General features: G+C 39.2%; 1 protein-coding gene across 1 annotated transcript in view; it reads right to left on the bottom strand.

Moving 5' to 3' along the window:
* Positions 1-21,005, bottom strand: part of LOC109917598 (rho GTPase-activating protein 7) — a 51,026-nt gene extending 30,021 nt beyond the window's left edge. Inside the window, exons 1-3 of the mRNA XM_048600668.1 lie at positions 20,638-21,005; positions 4,303-4,374; positions 2,674-2,755 (exon numbers count right to left, since the gene is read on the bottom strand). Of these exons, the coding sequence (XP_048456625.1) occupies positions 2,674-2,755; positions 4,303-4,374; positions 20,638-20,650 (167 nt within the window). The 5' untranslated portion in view covers positions 20,651-21,005. The remainder of the gene's footprint in view (positions 1-2,673; positions 2,756-4,302; positions 4,375-20,637) is intronic.
* Positions 21,006-22,903: the final 1,898 nt, after the last annotated feature.

The raw sequence follows: 22,903 nt of genomic DNA, 5'->3' as shown, positions 1-22,903 counted from the left end.
TCCGTCCTCCCTGGACTGACCTATCCCCTCCCTAACTCCCCACCTACACTCATCTTTACTGGCTCCATCCCCGCCTCTTCGACCTGTTTGTTTCCTCTCCACCTATCCTCTCCTCTACCCATCTTCTATCAGCCTCCCACTCTCTCTCTATTTATTTCAGAACCCCCTTCCCCTCCCCCTTTTCTGATGAAGGGTCTAGGCCCGAAACGTCAGCCTTTCTGCTCCTATGATGCTGCTTGGCCTGCTGTGTTCATCCAGCCCTGCACCTTGTTGTCTCTGTAATTAATACTTCTTGGTTTATGTTGTCTTGTCTTTCTCTTTTCAACATTCGTAGAGTCATGCACAATGAGTGTTGACCCTTTGCCTTGATTTCTCAATAACCATCTCCACTGTGCATCCAAAAGTTGTGTCAATCCACCTTTCCCTATTGTCCTTGTGCACAGCTTTCTTTCTATTCTACTACAGCTTTTTTTAACATTAAAATGTATTTTATTTATCTAATCTTTAAAAGTGCATCACATTAAGTTGACGTTACACAAATTTTCCAACACTGTATTTTACTTACTATGTTTATAACTATATTTAATATTAACCATGCTCATTATATGTTGAACATGGAATCACATGGAATTTTCATAGCTTCCAGCTGCTGAAGACCCTTAGACAATGGCCTTTCCCAATTGCACCTTCACAGCAGCTTCCTCAAATTTTAGTGGGTCTCTCAACTAGTCTTGGACCTTGGATTGCACTAGTCTGCAGCACTGGGTCATGGACAACTCTTTGTAAGTTTCAGGCACACCAAAGAACATTGTATTGCAGTTCTAAGTCATCTCATGTCAGATTGAAATAATTACATATGATCTATTTCCAGACATTAGGCCTGTTGTGGATCATCACACTATCAAGTGTCTCTGACAGTAACCTTTCAGATTTTACATGTGATTTCTGGCTGCATTCTAATTTATTTACTTCTGAATCTAGTTCTTACTTCAGATGAGGATCAGAATGTTCAATGTTCACCATCGCTAGCAATCTTTACAAGGGAACTAAGGTTGTCTTACATAATAAAAACAAGAAGTAGCTGCTTTTTCCTGACTTACATCCACTGGCTCCTTGCATTGTGCAATCATGCTCCTTTGGAGCCCTGGTTACTTTGATGTGGGAAACAAAAAAATGAACAGCCTGCCTGATAAGAATGTCTTTGATAATTCAAACATTTTTCTGTGCTTTGACATTCTCACAAACCTTCTGTCAGCTGCGACAGATAAGCCAAGAGTCTACAGCGATGGAGGCAGGAAGGTAAATAAAACAAAATGTACAGCACAGACGAGTCACATTTCTCTGAAAGCCAGGTGAGCAACACATGTGAAAATGTAATCCCTTATCGAATGTATCAATTTCTCTTATAAATGTTACAAAGTATCTCAGTGCTTTATCGTTGGGATTTGTTTGATCAATCTGTTGACAGAATCATTAATTCAAAAGTGTTCCAGTTAATTTGTAAAATCTTTTGACAGCAATAGAAAGGTTCTTGCCATTAAGTGATATTCTGAAATTATGTCAGACTATTATTAAGGTGCATGTGTTTTGGGAGTGGAGTGGTTTCAATACAAATTATTTCTCCAGATTATTCTTCTGTCTATTTTATAAACTCCTGATGTGAGACATTAAGTTTAATCTCTCCCACATTTCTGGAGCTTCACTGAAACTAGTGGGACTGGCTTGATAGACCCTACATATTCCTGAAATTTACCAGCTCACCAGACAGCCATTCTAAGAACATCAGCTATCAACTTTTCTGGTTAGTGGCTGGCTCCATATAATCACCACGGATCGACAATCTTTTTATTCCTGGCTACAGATCAAGAGACATCAATAGTTTAAATATCCGCACTCTATTGGCTGTGTACACAGCAGTCTGTGGGGCGAGGAAGAGATTAAATGTTAGATTTCACTTATCAGGTCGGAGGCCTAACTTGATGGGTGATGGCAGTGGAGATGTGGGGTCTGATAGGTAACAACTATGTAAAATGCTTCTCCAAACGGATCTCTTCCATTTTAACTCTTAATTGTTAAATGAGTTTCAGCCTAATACAGAAATTCTAACTGATAATATGAAATAATGTTTCAAAAAAGTTTTCATAATTGTATATGTTAAACCATGTAGTGTTCTTCAATCGGGAAGGGCAGTAACATGTAGAATCTAGGTATGACTGTTAATACAGAGTCAGATATACACTTTTATGACACATTAACTCACCATGAAAATACACAGCACATAATGAAGCAGCACCTGTGTTATAAAGGACACGTAGAAGCTTCCTTTGAGTTCTGGGGAAATCATATTTGATATTAATCATTAACTCTGTTTCTCTCCCCACAGATATTGCCAGACCTACTATTTGCAATATTTTCTGTTTTTATCTTCAACACCTCTCAGCCTACTGATTTTTCCAAAATGCGGATATTTGAATATTATATTGACTGTCCAATCAATGACTTTGGTTAGTGCAGTTAACATTTTAAGGAGTAAAATATATTTGTGGCGTCATTGAAAGTCTTCACACATGAATTGCCACAAATAAGTAAACTGTTTTCAAGTTAGGCAAGAACACTTTGCCATGGACAGTGGACTGAGTAGGGGTTTGGGTTCGTAAAACAACCAATACCTACCTGCAAAGAGATTCAATTGCATCTCGATCCAGAAAATCATGGTCCCTCTTCACTGAAGAAATGTCAATGGGGAACAGAGAATCTATTGCATAATCAAGGCAAATGGAAAGTGTGTTACAAAAAGTAATTTACACGAAGTAGAGACAGCTTTCTATAGTAAATTTCTTGGACTACGAAACAAGGAAAAAGTAACCATCTGCTCGCCCCAGGATAAGTAGAATAAATTCTGCTTAAACATAAGCAGAATATCATTGTCTCGTTTTCATGAAAATACTTGTTTATATGATAATATGTGGATTTTAAATCTAAGGAATTCACCTACAGAAAGGGCAAGAAGTAGAGATAAACTACTTGCTATTATAATTAGAAAGCTGAAAGTCATCAGTAGGGCAGATCTGATCCAGCACAAGCAAAGGGTCTGAAAATCCTCAGTCTTTCTGGTTCATCCACTTCATGGCCTTTCAATTGGCCATTATTATCAGACTTATCCGATTTACTTTTGCAGTTCATTTGATTTGACAAGATTTGAGCAAGATTTGAACTCAGGACCTCAGCTTATTAATTCAGTGTCATTAAATACAATTTGATACCGCTGATCAAGAATCAGTGCAGTGCTGTATATGTTTTAATTTTATTGTGGTATGGAGAAATTAAGTGAAAACTATTCCCAGTGGAGTTTACTTGCCTTAGGATCCATAATTGTGCAAGATAAATTTACACTTATTATGGGATCACTTTCCATCCAGTATAGATCTCTTAAACTCACTTAGCGAGTTAGAAAGACTGAATGATAACAATAGACACAAGGAACAAATCACGTAAGGAAAACAGAAATCATAGTTTTCTGCCAAAAGGAATATTCTAAAGCAACAAAACTAGCTTAATCTTTCTGTAATAACTGAATTGTTTTCCAGCATGAGTTATGAGTGTTTATAAAAAAGCACATTAACAACTTGTTAAAAATATGTTTCTGTTAAATCAGTTTCATTGACATAACCAATCACCAAGTCTTGTAATTCCTGAGGAAAATGGGTATGAAAAATATTTTTGTCATTTTTGTTCCCTTCTCCTGAAGCATTGCTATCTTGTAAAGGTATAGTTTCTCTGGCACATTGTTCATATGCGATTCCAACTAGTGAGAGTTTTCAGAGGTGGAAGCCACCATAAGTGATCCTGATACGCCTCACCCATTTTTTTTTTACATACTTTTCTTTCCCATAATTGGTCAAGAATATACTTTAGAGGTACAAAGCTTAATTTAAAGCAGGTTTTTTTAAAATATGTACCTTTAATATTTTCACTTCTATTACTTTATACATCTTTAAACATCTGGAATATCACAATGTAAAATGCAAACTTTTTGATGAACTGGCTTGTTGAAAAGGCTGATTAAAAGCAAGCTTCAGAAATATCCCCTAGGCAATAAAATAATTGCTATCAATGTATAGCAACAGTTGTGGTTTAAGTGAATTAAAGTAGAGGAAATGTGGTGTAAAAGGAGAAGCTTCAAGTGTCTTTAAAGCATACATGTAAAAGCTATCACAAGACTGAAAAAATTGATCTGATGCACAATTTTACTCAAATGTTGCACGTTATTTTCAATATTAACTATGGTACATATTACCTCACCTTCATACAGCTGGGCATACTGGGGGAAGCCTGCAGCCCGCAGCCAATCACATGCCTCCTTGGCCTCAATCTCTAAAAGGAAACAGAATATTCATAGTTAGTTAACTGTGCAACAACACTTGTAATTGTTGGTGCCTCTAACATAGTGTAAAGGCCCAAACACTTAATACGAGCATTATCAGGGGAAAAAATGACACTGAGCCACGCAGATGATCTTTGGTCACAGAACCAATACCTTGGCTGAAGAGATAGATTTTAAAAGAGGCTTAAAGTAAAACAAGACAGATGAAAGGGCAGTGAGCTTTATGGAATACCACAAACTGAGACCCAGCAGCTAAAGTTATGCCCACCAGTGGTGCACAGAGATCTTTGTGGATTACATGCTGGAAACATCTGCAAACAGGGGAGAATGAGATAATGAAGGAATTTGTAAACAAGGATGGGAATTTTAAAATCAAGACATAGTGTACCAGGGATCAATGGCCACTTTATCTTTAAAAATCTGGTACCCTTTCTTCATTAAAACAGTCCTTTACTTCTTGTACCTGAATTTGAATAATACCTAGTTCAATAGGATGATAGCAACAAGAAGTGTTAGAGAAACTGAGTAGGTTTGGCAGCATCTGTGCAGTGTTTTGATCCCAAAATAACTCATACATGTAAGCCCTCCATTTCTTTTTACATTCCACACATATGTAGTCGTGTCTTGTTTCTATGATGTTGACTTTGCTCTCAGTGTCGCGGGCATATTTTTTCCTTTTCACATTTTAATTTACACCCATTTTACATCTCCACTACCTCCTTCACCACGATTAACAATCCCTTTGTCTTTTGCCTGGGCACCTCTTCCACTCAGTCCTCCTCTCTCCAGACAATAAAAAAAAACACCATTTTCTAATCCCTTTCAATTTTGAAGAAGTCATATCCAACTCAAAATCTGAACTGTGTTTCTCTCTGGATGCTAGCAGACCTGCTGTTTTTTCTCGGCATCACTCCCTGCTTTTGTTTCAGATTTTATTTGAATGTTTAATGGGATGATAGTCTCTCTCTAGCAGCAGAAATACAGAAAGCTGGCCTACAGATACTCAATTTAGAATACTAAATCTGGCTGCCAAATTCTAGTAGTTGATCAATCCTTGACATTTATTTGCACTAAACATTCTAAATTGTATTCAATGTCAGCTGTGTTGGTAACACCGCAAATTCCCGGAAAAAATATTTAGCCTTTAAAAATAAGCAGGAACTTTGGTGATCTGGCCTTTTATTAATTTGATACTTGTGATGTCTTGTTCTGTGCGGATGATTGCAACAGAGTCACTGTCCTGTTAAGTAATCAATTGTGATGTTCTCCAGATAGGCACTATATCAATGCAGATTCATTCCTTTTTTCCTAGAGTGATAACCTGGCTCAAAGAAGCAACAGATCTTGCATGACGAATAGAAAATGATTTCCTGATTTTGTGGCAGAATGTAGGAAATGATATACTATACCTAACTGTGCTAAACATAAATGAAACAGTCATGCCAATACTCTCAATCTAATTGTAAGAGATGTAATTTTCCAGTCAAATTCAGCCTTTACTCTCAGTCTTGTAAGTGGGCTATAGATCTCAGGAATTTTCTGCTGCTGACATTTGCCTGGGGTTAGATGGGGCCGCAGACTCGTCAAAATCCTATTCACTTGCACAAAGTTAAAGCGAGGCTCTCCCCTCTCTGTCTGCCACTCAGAAACTTGGTTTTCGATAGAAATTCAGCAAGGCCCCATCCTTAAAGAGCTAACCATCCTGAGGAGTAGAGTCTGGAGATGAGTGGGGCAGATGGGTTGGGTCAGAGTGCTAGGATCGGCTTTCTCTCTCTCTCGACATTATGGAAAATTCTGGAGAGATGGTTTTGGTTTATTTTTCAAATCCTGTATGCTCCCTCCACTCCTCTGATACCAAGCTTCTTTCTGCTTTTCAGTTCTTCATTACTGACAGCCCCTAATTTAGTTGCTACAGACCTGCCCCACTGTTCAGTTCTTTCCATCTCGTCTGCTTTTAAAATCCTCCTTAAATTGCATTTATTTATTGTGCGTCTCGTTTCTGAACCAACACACATTGTTTTTAAATGTTTCCTTCATGCTTAGCATTCATGGCTTTACTGTCTTAAATGTGAAACATTTTTGAGGTAAATCCCTGACTAAGAGTAGGAAAGCAAATTGTTATCTATTGGTACCGCGCAACTGTACTGCTTCTTCAGCATCCGTTATTCTACATGGCCATTTGTTGCATTAAATTATTTCAAGATTTTGAAAATGAAAATGAAACTAGAAAGAGTTCATTCAAATTGTTACATCTAATAAATGGGGGGCATTAAATTATTAATACACAAGATATTGCAATTTTGTGGGGAAATTTGAATGAGTCAAACTGTTGTTACTTGTCAATTATTGAAATAACTGCACAGAGGCTGGTATCCCAACAACGAGTCACCCTTTATTTACTTGTGCACAGTAGACTGGCTGTGGCCAGGCAGCTCGGAGTCAGTCCCTGAACTTAGGAGATTGTCATCTCCTGGTTATATTGGTCAGCCAGGGACTGGGGTTGTTAACCTGTGCCAATCAATGACCAAATAATCAACAAGGTCAACCTGGTTCCAATCAATACAATTATTCAAATGTTAGTATTAACCGAGCTGTCACTAACATATTTTGAATAATTCCAGTTTGGAGGTGATTGAAGTTCCTCCATTGTAGGCAAATATATTTTAATGTATTAATGCATTAAACTGTGACACGTTGATTAACTTTCATCCTATAAGTAGGAACTCCTGTTTCAGCAAATAGTGGCCGTGGTAAGAAGGTTAAACTTCTTTAGCACACATAGGGAGAACGGGAAAATTTTAAAAAATCTCAGACAGCATTTTCAGACACGGTAATATAGGCTAGGCCAGGTAAGGATGACTGATTCCCTTCGCTAAAGGACATTAGTGTGCCAGAGGGGTTTTTACAATGATTAGTGGTAATCAATTCCAGAGTTTTACTGAATTTAAATTCCACCATCTGCTGTGGTGGGATTTGAACCCAGTTCACTATACTTCCTGGAAGAGTAGACCAGTGATAACACCACTACACCATTGCCTCTATAGTTTTATTAGAGTGGGATTCATTTTTTTAAAATGCTTAACATATCAGGAAGGAAGGGTACCATTAGGCTAGCTTCTCACTGAATCCAAGTTTTTCAACTTGTCATGGTGGTGATTTGAACTCACACCCCTACAGCATTGGTCTGGGGTTATGGATCGCTAATTCAATGACATTACCACTAGACCACCAACTCCCCTTAAAGAGTGGATAACGTTATAATCCTGCGCTGATTTCTAATACTTTATTGCAATTGTATACACACACGAGATCATGACAGAGGATTTGTAATCTTTTAGTATGTTAATATAATGAAACTCCAATGGTCCCTTCACAGAATAAGGAAACGTCCTTCACAAGGCAGTAACCAGCACTGACAGTCTGCATTCAGAGACTTAAATCCCTAAGTCTCACAATCCCTTGGCAGTGCTAGTCTCCTAGAATGGAATGTCTAGTAAGCATTGTACCTTTGCAGTTAAAGACCACCAAGTGCCAGGAAATGGAGGCATTACTGAATCTCTGCACTGGAGATTGTTTTAATATATCTTTCATCTTAAGTGTTCAATTGATAAATGCCACACAGAATATTCACAATTTGATATAGTCATCCTTCCTACATTGTAAAATAATATGATAATAATAAATTATACAACTGTTCAAACAATTTCAATATTATTCTGAAACAAAAGAAGCTGCAGGCATTCAACTTTATTCCCTCATTTCAGTAATAATTTTCTGCCTCTTTTTTTTAGATTCTTTTGTATAAAATTGAAAGTCAAGAACACAAGAATTTATTTTGCAATTAGGCATTGCAATAATGCACCAGTGAGTACCCTCCCTCTCCTCATGACCATTTCAATATTGTTTGATGTAACCACTTCAGCTTCATATTACTCTGATTTAAGCGATTTAATCATCAATTGCAGGCAAAACAAATTTATTACCTATACATAAAATTTCAAGCAGTTGCAAATTCACTGGTAAATGTAGTGGCTTTACAGAGTAAACTGACTGTAAGGAATGAGCCTGCATTGGATTACTTCAAGCAGATTTGCACTGTGCTGCCAAATGATCACAGCTTACTCTTTCACACATTGTCAAACCGAACAGTACAGGTGGCAAGCTGTTATGAATTCCTGGCATTTAACCAGCCTTGACCACATTTACTCCTCCCATTGGAGCAGAACATACAGCTTCATTACACACGAGCAAGTGAAACATTTTGCCACCTACTTCAACCATATCTCCTGCTTCACAGCCCCTGATTTCTTCAAAGCTTTCTTCTGGTGATAATGCTACTTGTCAGTCAGTTGACCAACTGAAACATTTTTGGCAATTATTTTCTGCCTTACTGATAATGTCAAATCTGAACAGCCACTCAATGCTTTGGTTAAATGAATACCGTACCTAATCGGGAAGTTTTCAGGCATTCAGTTCCATGTGAATATTTGCCAAGTTGGAAGATGCTGTCTTTTCTGGAGTTTAAACTCCAGCAATGCTGGTTTCCTTCCTAATATGAAGCTCTAGATTTTATTTTCTGGGTGTTCTGATTTCCTCCCACAGTCCAACGATGTATAGGTTTGGTAGACTGACCATGGAAAATGCTTGGGGTGGGTCTGGGTAGGGCACTCTTCGGCGTGTCGGTGCATACTCAATGGTCCGAATGGCCTCGTCTGTACTGCAGGGATTCTATGATTCTCACTGGCCAAATTTACGTTTGGTGAATGGCCTCTAGGCAGGATATCAGCAGTTAAATAGCTATATTTCAGGAGGGATTCAGTACTTCAAGGAGAAGCAACGTTGCAAGGAATAAATAATCTGGCTTGCTTGTGTAAGACAGGGGTATGCTGCAAGAATGTTCCTTGCCTTTGTCATTCATGGACTGAAAACAAAAAGTAATGAAAGGCACAGACAAGAAGGTCATAATTACAAATAGATCATGAAAATAAATTAAGTTTACTGATTCAAACAAAAGGTTCTGTATCACACTGCATTTTTTTCATATTAAGGTTTTATTTGTCACACAGCGAAATATTTTCTCAAAAATAGTGTGAATACTCGAATATCCTCCAGACACAACTTTCCACAGCTACAGCTCATCATCTTCTCAGAAAGGAACTAATTTTGTAATTTGCAAATCTCATTGGTGATTTAGAGACTCGAAGTACACCAGCACAGATTGAATGCCTTCAGCCCAAAGCTAAATGGAGGTGGGTCTGGGATGAGTAATACTTTAATGTTTGAGAAAAATGCTTTGTTTTCAGCAAAATTACAACATCCAGACAACGTGTAAGCCAACAATATCCCAAATTACACAGGCATTGAGCCTATTGATAACTTCTGTGTAGGAGGTTCCTCCACCGAGATGACAATGGCATTTAACTGCCTGGCAAATGTGTTGGTGGCAATTGGCTTCTGTAAGATGCCATGTCTCTCCCTGGAATGAGCAAACAGGAACCCTCTATTCCCCTCCAATTGCTCAAAATCTTACAAAAACTTTGTCCACTACCAACACCACGGGTAGGCCTTACCAATGCAATTTGACAGCCACCATGTCTAATCCTAGGACAGATCTTTCCAAGGGTTAGAAATGTGGGACTTCCTGACATTGGGAATCCTGACCTAACCCCACTGAAGGGTCTAGACCCAAAACGTCAGCTTTCCTGCTCCTCTGATGCTGCTTGGCCTGCTGTGTTCATCCAGCTGTACACCTTGTTATCTCTGATTTCTGAAGAAGGGTCTAGACCCAAAACGTCAGCTTTCCTGCTCCTCTGATGCTGCTTGGCCTGCTGTGTTCATCCAGCTTTACACCTTGTTATCCCAACCCCATTGATACTGCTTCAAGCAATGTGGGACAGGTGGAGATTTTGGCCCTTCCAAGAGTCCCACAGAACGCCCCACATGAGGCTAGGTGGTGACTGGGTTCTGTAATAGCACTCTCGTGCACAAGTTGTGTTCAAATGCCCCAGAAAGGCCTTGAATTTCTGCTCTAACGACTATCATTTTAGAGGAAAGGGAAAAATTCATGGTCAGAAGTGAGCAAATATACAATAGAATAAAATCCCTATAGTGCAAAAAGAGGCCATTCGGCCCATTGAGTCTGCACCGACCCTCTGAACAGTATTTTACCCAACCCTATGAACCTGCATGGCCAATCCACCTGGTCTGCACATCCCTGGACACTATGGGCAATTTAGCATGGCCAACCCACTTAACCTGCACATCTTTGGACCGTGAGTGAAAACCGTAATGTGAACGACTCAATTCTTATATTATTGTATAGTTTAGGGAGTTCCTTTTCAAACAGTAAAAAAGTTAAATATTTCTAATGAAGGAAAGAAGCAAGATTTCAGCGAGAGCTCATTAAAAATTACTTTCCAGCGAACTGTTGTATTTCATGCCCTCAGAAACTGGAACAGTTTATGCTCACTGAAAGCAGGTCCCACTTTTTCCTTTCAGCTGTTAGTTAGCAGAAGGGCATCGTCTACTCATATACCACAGGTAATAAATACTGGACCAAAGAACTGCTGAAACGTTTTAGCAGCAGCAACACCCAAATGTCCCAATTGACAAGTACAAGGCTTGCTTTTATTTGTCTGCAACTCAGAAGTATTCTCAGTTGTAATGGCTCTGTTAAGAAAAGTAGCAAACTGTGTAGTAACAGTAACATGCGAAACAAATGGTTTAAAAGCCAGTCAAAGTCAGCTCACAGGATCTCAATGTAACAATTTGGACTATCTGCTTATCACAATGAGGTGACAGTAACTAGGGTGGCTGTTCAGAATCAACAGAATCAGTGCTATTTAACATCAGAAGACATTATCATCTAACCTCTACATGACTTAAACTGCTGCAGATAATATTGCAGTCCCCCCCCAAGAGGGCAATGCAAGACATTTTACTGTCAAAGGAACTCAACACAAAGCACATACCTACTGCAAGTGTCATACTGGGTTTGACCACAGTTCTTTGGTCTGGTTTTAGTAGAATAATACTGCAGGTAAATGACAAAATTCAGTCATTGTGTCAGATTTAATTTTGTGAAAATTTGTATTCACAATGTTTCTCCACACTGTCATAATAAACTATTTCCTTTGGTTGTTGACACCTCCAAATATTTCAGAATTTGCTCATTTTTATTGTTGATTGCTACTGAGTTAATTAATTTGAAATCCTTGGGATGTGACTTTTAGCCTCAGGAGGGAGGGTGAAACGCACCAAGGTTCCTGCTCCTGTTACCGTCTGGTGACGTTCACTGTGTAAGGATCAGGCTCAGTTGTGATGCTCTCCACAATAGCATGCCAACATTAACTAACAAAATTAACAATGTGAGGAGCCCTTGAAAGGCCGGCCCTGAAAAAGTACCTTGACAGGGATCAGTACCTTCAGAAAAGGAGAAAAAAGACTGCTAGTAAAGGGGAATCTTGACTTCTGCCTGACAAAACGTACAAGATTCTTTGTGCTATACCAAAGTAACAATCAGTCTCTTTTTTTTAAGCAATTGATAAATATTTTGATAAAGTTATACAAAAAACTTGGCAAAAGTAGATACTTTTACAAATTATATTTTGAGTCAGGACTTCTGGCAGTAGACATTCAAGTCCCTGTCCTGTTTTCTTCAAATTTAGGTTAGTGCAAAATAAGAAAGTGCTACCATATTCATCTCCTTATCAAATTCAAGATCCTAACCTTAGATTTTACCTCTGTGAAATACCTTGGAGCCATTTCCGATATTACAGAAATGGTTGTTGCTACAATTATGGTCATCACGGTTATATCACTCATGAGTCATTACTAGAGACTTAACTCACTGTACTCTGTTCCACAAAAGCCTGTAAACCAATGCCTTTCATTGATTACATCACACAAGCTGCATAAGCAGTAGGAAGAACAGAACTCTGAGCTGGTATGCTGCATGGCTTTAATATGTTAAACTCTAGAAGTGTTAACTGTTCTTATGCACAGTTCGAGATCCCTGAGCTTTGAATCGTCCAATCTTAGCTGCCCTGGATCCATGCAATGGGGTCGTGCAGTATGTCCTTATAGGAAGAGACTGTATAATCTGTACATTAAACAGGAACTCCAGCTGTATAGATTTCAAATCAAACCCTTTTCTGATGAAGGGTCTAGGCCCGAAACGTCAGCCTTTCTGCTCCTATGATGCTGCTTGGCCTGCTGTGTTCATCCAGCCCTGCACCTTGTTGTCTCGGATTCTCCAGCATCTGCAGTTCCTACTATCTCTAGATTTCAAATCAGTTTGACTTCGGAGACTCTTACATATGACAATGGGTCTTTGTGCTTTTCAGTCACAACTGACCAAAAGGTACTTTGAAAAAGTAGTTCAAAACATTTCCAATAAGCCAAGAGTCAGCAATATATCCACCATTTAGCAACATAAATGATATACACTGTCCAGAATATGTTATGGTGTGACTTAAGTTTATACAATACAGGTAAATATATGTTTCAATAACTGAGATACAATAGATATGAATTTACAAGACAGAAAACCTTCAGCAAATCCAAGTTATACTCTTGAACATCATGATCAACAAATGTATTTCCAAAAAACAAAATGAATGAATCAGCACCACTTACATCCTTATATCCAGTGACACATACCTCAATTTTAAATGTCCAGGAGGATCCTAGTTTCAAAATGGCTCATTTGACTATATTTGCAGTGAAGTGCTTTATTTATCGTAGCAAAATCCACGTATAAGATTGTGTACTATAAAAAATCTCCATATTTATATTAATGCATTCTTTTTTAAAATCATCCAGTTTTTGTCCATTAACCTATGTGTTAAGCAAGTACAGGCACATCTTGTAAACCAAGTCATTATCACGGGCAGTGGAAACATTCCTAAATTAAAACCAACTCTGTTATTTTTGTATATTGCAAGCAGTTGAAAGTTAGCTTAATTGCATGATTTTTGATTTTCACTATGTTTCAATATTGTTAGTGGGTTTTGTTAGAAAACAACATTCTTTAAAGACCACAAGCTTTGAGGTTGACACAAACAGGTGAATCCAGGGGAAACATTCGTTTTGAGCAAACATGCATGAATTATGTGTCTCAAAGCCTGTAGCATTCCATGCTAAATTCATTCAGAATTTGTCTACTGCTGTTCTATTTTACTTTCTGAAACTATGAAGCATACGGGAAACATTTTGATTACTTTGGGCACATTTAACCTGACGGAGGTCATTTGTCATTTGAAGAATTTAATCTTTGAAATTGTGGAGTTCAAGAGAGTGTTGTCTTGGCAGCTTCACTCTACAATGCACTACAGTAATGTGCGATTTCCTTATTATATTTTGAGTAAATATATAGTATTAGAAAAATAGGTCTTTTTTACAAGTAGTCTTGGAGCTATAACTCTAGATTTTGCCAGTGTGTGATACATCAATGTGCAAAGCTATCTTTAATTCATAAAATTATAAATGTTTTACCATTAGCACTGTCCATAATAATAGGCAGGTAAAATGATTCATTGTGCAGTGCCAGACGAAAGGCACTGGATGACTCCAAATTAACAAACGTCTCAGGCTGGGATGTGGTTTGCCAAGAATGTCTGCTGATGTTTCAACCCCAACATCCTCAAGTTAAACTGTTACGTGTCCATGGGAAAAGAGTAACATTTCCGAGATTCAGCACTACTCTGTCAATTCTGCAATAACAGTAAATCAGGCATTTGGAAAAGCAGTGCAAATGTAATTTAATGAATTCCTTTAATAAACATTGTGTCTTTACACTGTTAGATGCGGAAAGATTAACTTGTAAGCAAACATTATAAATACATGTCAATTTTGATGTTTAACATGACATAGTGTATACAACAGTTGGGATACAGAACTGGTTTGGGACAAAGAATTGGTGTGAGGTCATACAAGTCAAGGAACCATTAAGTATGACTGAAAATCATTACTTATTTCAATTTCCTCATTTAATTACTTGTCTTTTTTAAAATGTCATTTAGAATGACTAAACATTTAAAAGAGAGAAATGAGGAAAACTAGATTGAGTACAAAATAAAGTTTGACATGGAGGTGCCGGTGTTGAACTGGGGTGGATAAAGTCAGAAGTCATATGACAACAGGTTATAGTCCAACATGTTTATTTGAAATTACAAGTTTCCAGAGTGCTGCTCTTTTGTCAGATGAAGTTATAGGTAAGTTATAGTTTGGTAGTATAGGCTTGAGTACTCCTGTGAAAATGTGACATTTTGCCAAAGCCTTTTATCAGTTCCCTTCAGGACAATTTGAAAGAAATATCAAAATAAAGGGAAAACCATGGTTATACTATATAAGAGTGCTCAGTGGTTGGCAATTTAACTCTGATTGGTAGTGGCATTGCCATGGAGAATGTATCAGTTAAAGACAAATGACAGTTAGCTGCCAAGCTTTGTTTAAACTTTAAACCAGGCGGGATGACTTTCATTGCTAAAGGCATTACCCTGAGAAATAAACCAGAGACCGATTGCGTCCCGTTTTGATGCCCTGAAGCAGTATGTGTGCACTTTTTTTTCTGTCTATAAAACTTGCCAACCAATCAGCATTCTCCTCTTATACAGTATAAATGTTGTTTCCTTGTTATTTTGGTATTTTTTTTTACCAATTGTTCTGATAAATGCAAGACAAAAAGCATTGAAAATATTTTTTTCTTCAGCATTAAACAGTGGTACACAGACCAAATCTCAAATTAGAGATGCTTTAATGAATTTAAGATGACAAGCAAACAAACTGATTAGGATTTAAAGAGTTTTTAAACTTTTTGTGTAATACTTTACAAATATTATTTTGAAATTATGCAGAGGATCAATGTCACTAGTTATTATATTTTAAAGAATGTAATTGTTGTGATGACAAGCAGCTTTCTTTAATGTAGTGACACAACCATCTAGTATTCAGGATAATGATAGTTTTAAAATGTGACAATTGTCATCTGTAAAGTTATCAGCAGCACAAGAGTTAGTGAGCTGCTTCACATGTACCTCTGCTACATGTAATTTGGAGAACCAAATTAGGTGTGGTGCAATCTCTAATACAATAAAAGGTCAGTTCCTGCCACTGTCCAGTAAACTATCTCAGTCTAATGTGAGACTGATTGCATGTATTTATACAAGTGAAAAACAATGATTGCATCAATTGTTACAGTACTTATTTGGCTCCATGTTATTTATAGACATGATGAGTCTGGCATGTTGCATGGTGTGTTTAATATTGTCTGGAGCCATTCAGGATCTTTGCTCTACCTCCTTTCCTGTGCTGTCTTCCTGTTGCTAAGAGGCAAAATAAAGCATGAGACTCCTGTTTACAATGCTGGACCATCCTGTAGAAAACAAAAAGCCTCAATTGCAAGCAGAATCCAGCAGATGCATCCTGAGCAAACACAAGTGATCGGGTGCTGACATCGAATCACATCTGCTGAGCTATCTTGCGCATGTGCAGGACTTTAATCTGTCTCAAAATTCCTTCCACCAATAAGGCAGGTCAGGAGACTACAGGAGGCCACAGCCATCTGCTACATATTGAAAGAAGACACTGAAAACACAAACTTAAGAGAAATAATGGAGATAGCTATTGCTAATTATCTACACCATGATGCCTGCAGGCCAGATGGACTCACTGAATACATGCAGGCAAGTGGGGCTTTTCTTGTGTTGGTGACAAGATTTATACATTCAGCTTCTAACTAACCTGCTTGCTCTTTATCTTTGCACTTATTTTTATCTGAGGACACTGTACTGTCACTAAATAAAAACAAAACCAGCCATACATCCATCCACTGTGACTGAAGGTGTGTGCATAGACGATTATCAGACTGTCCCATCAACTGATACATAACATCACCACTATTCTGAAAAGCAATACTGTTCTATGTACTTACATCAAGAATGCTAAAACTTTATGTACATTATAAAATTATCACCATCTTAAAACAAACTGTGTTATTCCAGAGATATAAGCCAATACTGTGGAATCTCCTTCATCTGCCATCATTGGAATGAGCATAAACAGACTGTAAAAATTGGCAGATAATGAAAAGTCCCAAATTTTGGGCTTACATGCATAATATTGTATATCCAAGACAAGTCATAAATAACAAAATAAGAATTATACATCAGTTTTGATTAAAAAAATCAAATTCTGAAACAAACTATGCAATGTAATTAAGTCGCACGCAAACCAACACTTACTCTAATAATGATGGTGTGAATACAGGTCCTACTGTACTTTTAACTAATATAGTCATACAGTTGTACAGGCATACAGCATGGAAACAGACTCTTTGGTCCAACCAATCCATGCCGGCCATGTTCCCAAACTAAACTAGTCCCAGTCATCTGTGCTTGGTCCATATCCCTCCCAACCTTTCCTATTTATGAACTTATCCAAATGTCTTTTATAAGTTGTAATTATATCTGCGTCCACCACTTTCTCTGGCAGTTCATTCCACACACAAACCACTCTCTGTATAAAAAAAATTGCCCCTTGTGTCCTTTTTAAATTTTTCTCCTCTCACCTTAAAAATCTGCTCCCTAGTTTTCAACCGCCCAAACTAGGAAAAATACCCTTGTCATTCACCTTATCTACACCCCTCATGATTTTATAAATCTCAATAAGGTCACCTTTCAACCTCCTACGTTCCAGGGAAAAAAATTCCCAGCTTTTCTATTCTACTTTTATATGTCCAACCTTGCATTCCCGGCAACGTCCTGGCAAAACTTTTCTGAGCCCTCTCCAATTTAATAATATCCTTCCTGTAAAAGGGGGACCAGAACCGCACACAGTACTCTAGATTAATATTACTCATGAACCAATTCACAATTGGTGATTTCAAACAAGTCATAATTGAGATTCAACAGAATCAAAATTACTGGTTGTTATCCAACAGAATAGTCCACACATTTATCTAGCAACTCACTTTTTGTTCCACATCATTATTTACGATCTGTTATGGCTGTGGTGGAGATTTATTTGGGGAACATGCGTTTTGTATCAATGCTCATCGTTTATTGATTCAGGTAAGGGTATAGATTGATCTAATTGGCTGATCATTTTTACTTCCATAATGAGCCAGTGAAAATGTACAGAAATGAGATTGTGCAGTTAGCTAAAAATGTCAGCAATTTTATAAAGGTACCAGCACTGCTTTGGGGGTGTAAAGGCTTGTTTATGTCCACAGGCAACATCACTTGCTAGGTGCAGCAAAACATGTAAATGTGCAGAAATACTGTCAAAGTGCTGGATGTCTCTGAACATGGTCAGAAACTGCCAAAATGACCTAAAGTACTTTTGCAGCAAATCATCAATTGTTTTGCTTAATGTGTAAGGAAGCAGGTTGCCATGTTGTCAGCAACAACTGAGGTTGCTCTGACAGAGAATGGGGAAGGAAAAAGTCATTTGTTTTAATGAACACCTTGAATGACAGACCTATCTGCATCCCTATATTTTAAAAAGTGAAATGGTTAATTTTTTTTTGAAGGTCAAAACCTACAGAGCACTAGCTGTGTTGCGAGTGCATCTGCTCAGGTACAGATGGATGACGCCAACAATTTTTAATGGTGGCGCTCTACCACCTATCATCTGTGTTGAGAACACATACACGGTAAAGGCTTGGAAGAGTTGCTTGATTTTGTCAAAAGGACTTCATGCGGAAGTGATATAATGTTGAGCTCTGATGAAAATTTTAATGACAAGTGAACGATGCTGTCTTGCCACTTAATTACAAGGGGTGTGTAAGTGTTTGATTGGCATTTTCACTTTAATAAACTATTTATATTTCACTAATGGATACATTGTGCTACACAACTATATGTGTAGACATTGGCAAAAATGCTCTTTGCTTCCACCGCACTGGAGTGAGATGAATTTAACATTCTGTGCATGCATTCTGAAATACATGTAAATACGCTGCCTATTGCGGATTGTCAGAGAAATTTCTGATGGCAACACAACTAATGGGAGCTTTCTCAATACTGGAAGGGTGACGATTGTACCAGGCTTTCAAATTATGTCAATTATGCAAGAGATCTTTTAAAGAGATTACCATTGCTCACTGCAATTTCCTAGTATTTCTGTTTCTTTGCCCTTTTCCTGTCAATTTTGTTCCCTTCCTCTCCTGAAATTCTTTGTGGCCTTGCTATGCAAAGTTCTACAGCAGAAGTCAGCACCCAGTACCTGGATCAAGTGTTAATCAGCCTGGGAATGAATGGGACAGCTGTTCAACCACAGGGAAAGAGAAGCAGTCAATTGCCATCTTGTCCTAATACAAATAAGGCTGTCAGCACTTTGTAGTGAGTGAGACACCCTGCACAACTTTCCTCTCCTAAAATCAGGATTCAAAGGGGAATGATAATGTTTCTACCATCATTCTGGCTGAGAACAGTGAGCTTACTACGAAGTTGGGGTGGAATCTGGTGCTCTCCTAATGGGGGTAGGTTGTGCAATTTTTGACTCATTCATGGAATGTGAATGTTGCTGGCCAGGCCAGTGTCTACAGTCCATCCCTAATTGCCCAGAGGGCAGCTGAGAGCCAACCACATTGCTGTGGGTCTGGAGTCACATGTAGGCCAGACTGGATAAGGATGGCAGATTTCCCTCTCTAAAGGAGATTAGTGAACCAGATGGGTTATTTTTTCCAAAAATCAGCAACTGTTTCACAGTCAGACTCTTGATCCCAGATTTTTATTGAATTCAAATCCCACAATTCTTGAATTCAGTTCTGAAGAAGGGTCACCGGACTTGAAATGTTAACTCTGATTTCTCTTCACAGATACTGCTAGACCTGATGGGTTTCTCCAGCAACTTCTGTTTTTGTATGGTACAGAATATTCTCCTGTGCCAAACTCACTAGGCATGGTGTGAATGGGACAATGATGTTGAATCAGAACTTGTTCCACAGGCATGGGTAAGGGGAGTGGGGCACACGTTGAGAACCTGAATGCATTCTTTGGAAAGTTGATGAAAATACCATGAGTTTGCTCTTAAGATATTAGTCCCAGGTGGCCAAGCTGAGAAATTAGACAGCCCCCAGGTGGAGACCCCTCCCCACCACTGGTACATGGGTGACGGGAAGGGAGGGCAGGAAAGGCCAGAGCCTACGGGTCAATGAGGGAAGCGGCCTGTTTGGTCTCACTTGCACCGCGCTGGCCCTCACTCTGGCCGGGGGATACCAAGGAAGGGCCGGGCGGGGGGACCCAGACCCACTGGGATCAAAGGGACCGCCGCCGACTTAGACGCTGCGGGCCACCAGGAGGGCTCCGCGGGGTCCTAGCTCCTGCCGACCCCCTCATCTCTTCCTCCTCCTCCTCACCCCCTCCCCTCCTCCTGTACAACATCCTTTAGCAACCACACCAGAACACCAGGCAAAACCTTCAATCTGTATTGTCCTTTAAGCAAATCAGCTCCGAATCCACTGCAATATCCAACCATTTATCCACAGGGATCACAGGCTCTGCAATTTATATTTTTAAAATAAATCTCTTAAAAAAAACTATTCCGTTATTTTGCAAATGGAACTAAGATTGCTGCGCGTTAGGTAAAACGACAAATGCACCTTTGTCTTAAAAAAAACAAGATCATTTCAATAAAAGCCGAAACTAAACGTTGTTATTCTCATTTCCACGCCCGCCCCCCCCCCCCCCCCCCCGCGAATCTCCCAAGAAGAACTCCCCCTCTCCCGGTGACGAGGGGGACGTGCAGCTCCGGATCCCTCTTATCGTGACATCTTTCACCCTGAGGACTCACCTCCAAACACCCATCCGAGCCCTCCCTCCCCACCCCCACCACACAATGACATCAATAACCCGAGCAAGGACAGAGAACCGAAACAGAAAACACACACTCACAATACAGGTCTCAAACACTATTTTGCATAAGTCACGCTCAACCCCCGTCCGTCTCCTTTTCCCGTTGCAATTGGGGGATATTAAATGACTAGGAATCTCTGTGAAAGTGTAACATTGGAGCATCACTTTTAAGAAATTGACGGAAAATTGAAATTAATGTTTTTCATACGATCCCCCCCCTCCTTTCTCAATGACCCTAATCACATTTCCAAACAGTGGGCAGTAAAGATCATCTGCTGTACAATCCCAAGGCAATAATGAAGATTTAGCTCACTGCAGTTTCTCTGTCACTTCGCCATCTACATTTCATTAAACAGCTATGGACGGCAAACGACAAAGACATCAGTGCATGCTTACGTGTTAAAATCATCGTTTCCAGTTTTCACATCAATGTATAGTTAGGGCGGCTTCAACTCTGGCCGAGGACAAAGTCGCTTTGGCTTCTCAGTAATCGATCACAGACAAGAAAATTGGTAGCCTCAAATAGGGCGTGGGAAGTCCTTGAAAACTTTTAACGTTTCTTATTTTTCAGCGTCGGTTACAAACGTTCCCAATCCTCACAAAATGATGCACATCCATATTCCCAGGGTCCAGTACTCTTGTCTCTCGAAGAATACCGGAGTCCGCCCCCGTTTGCAGCGCTCGTTAAAGAAATCTCTATGTCAATCTCACTACGTTTGCACAGAGCCTCCGAAACGCTCACATTGCTTCTGATCAGCAGCGAGCGGAGCGCTCGATCTCAGCAGAATAGCCACTCCTCCCCTGTGCTGCCACTAGCTCCACTCCCCCCCCAACGCATTTACCCCCCACCCCCTGCACACAGCAGTTCCACCTTCCAAACCGCAGGCAGCACCACTCAGTTTAGTTACTGAGTCGTATTAATATTATGACACCAACAACGGCAAATATTATAACCCTCTATGTAAAATGCCACATTCCACATCATTCAATCACATCTCCGTGCTCCGAGAACTGTACAGGGGGCTCTGCTATAACGCGATAGTAGCGTTCCTGCGCAACATTGCCTCGTAGAAAATCGCGCTAGAGAAATAACGGGGCCTATGGGGAAAGCGGGTTTAGGGGCAGACCACCAAAACAAAATCACTGGAAATAGCTGAAAAAACACTCAAACCTAACACAAAGGATAGCAAAGTTTGAATAAATGTTTTATTCATATCTAATAATGAAATAAAGGTAAATTTAACACCTTACCTTGAAAAAATGTCAAGATGACTTAATGGGGAGGAGGTTTTGAGGTTGCTCAGTTGTTAATGCAGGGGCTGATGGTCATCATCATCATCTTCAGATGCCGTTGTGGTTTCAGGGTTAGGGCGAAAAATAGTTAATCCAGAAGTGGATGGTTGTGGTTAATTGTCTTCTGACTGTTTCTGGGGGGTTGGCTTAAAAAAGATGTCCAGCTTTTGCTGCTTTGCCCTTTTTCTTCTTTCATGAAGAAGCTGTTCACAGGGTGCCATATAAGATCTTATTCCACGATCTGCTATCCTGCTGCGTTCTGTATTGTAATCATTGTCCTCGAAGAGCTGCAACTGCTCCTCAATTTCCTTCAGGATAGAAGACAAAATAGAAGTGGAAAGCTCTCATGGTGCTGCATCCTGGACTTCATCTTCTTCATCTCCAGCTTCCACTTCCCGCTCAGCGACAAGTTATTTTAGGTCAGCTGTAGAGAGGTCTTCACAGTGGGACTCAAGCTGCTCTTCAACATCCTCACTCTCCACTTCTTCAAATCCAACTTGCTTTGCAAGATCAACACAATGTTCTTTGAAACTTGGGAGCTCCTCTGATGGATCAAAGCCTTTAAAATCTTGAAAAAAATCTGGGAGCAGCTTCTGCCAAACTGCAAGCAAGCAGTCCTTACTGACATCACCTCAGGCCTCCACAATAATGCAATTGCAATCTTGATGTTAAAGTTCTTCCAAAATTGAAGAACACTCTCTTCAGAGTCTGCAATCAGACTCTTAAATGCGTGCCTTAAATAATAAGCTTTAAAAGCTGCTATTGCACTCTGCTCCATGGGTTGAAGGAGAGAGGTTGTGTTGGAGGGTAGAAATAGCACTTTGATGTTCAGAAAGCTCCGCAATAGTGGGAGGATGGCTTGGTGCATTATCCAGGATGAGGAGAATTTTGAAATGCAATTTTTTTCCTGCAATACTTTCTAAAAACATCTTCCAAAACATCAACAATAAGGTCAGAAAAAATTTGTCGTCTTTCACTTGACCTAAAGTAAACACTGAGATGGCATTTGCTTCCAGTATAAACCAGTCTCATCCAAATTGAAAATTTGCTCTAAGTTTTAGCCTTCTTCATCAATTAACTTTTTAATATGGGAGGAAATGCCATTGCATTCTCTTCGTCTGCACTGGCAGCTTTGCCACATAACTTTACATTATGAAAAGCATATCGGTTCTTAAAACCAGCAAACCAGCCACTGCTAGCACTAAAGGCAGGCTCATCTGCAGGATTTTCAGCTTTTTTGTTAGATCTTCATAAATTGATAAGGCTTCTCTTTTATGGTGAGAAGGGTGGTCCCAGATCACTTTTACGTTTGATCATCTATCCACACACTTAGAAGCTGCTCCATCTCCTCAAGTTCCTTTGTCCGTGA

This window comes from Rhincodon typus, chromosome 1, assembly GCF_021869965.1.
Source record: "Rhincodon typus isolate 14 chromosome 1, sRhiTyp1.1, whole genome shotgun sequence".
Taxonomy (NCBI): domain Eukaryota; kingdom Metazoa; phylum Chordata; class Chondrichthyes; order Orectolobiformes; family Rhincodontidae; genus Rhincodon; species Rhincodon typus.
The sequence above is the reverse complement of the archived record's forward strand: the minus strand, read 5'-3'. Positions and strand labels throughout refer to the sequence as shown.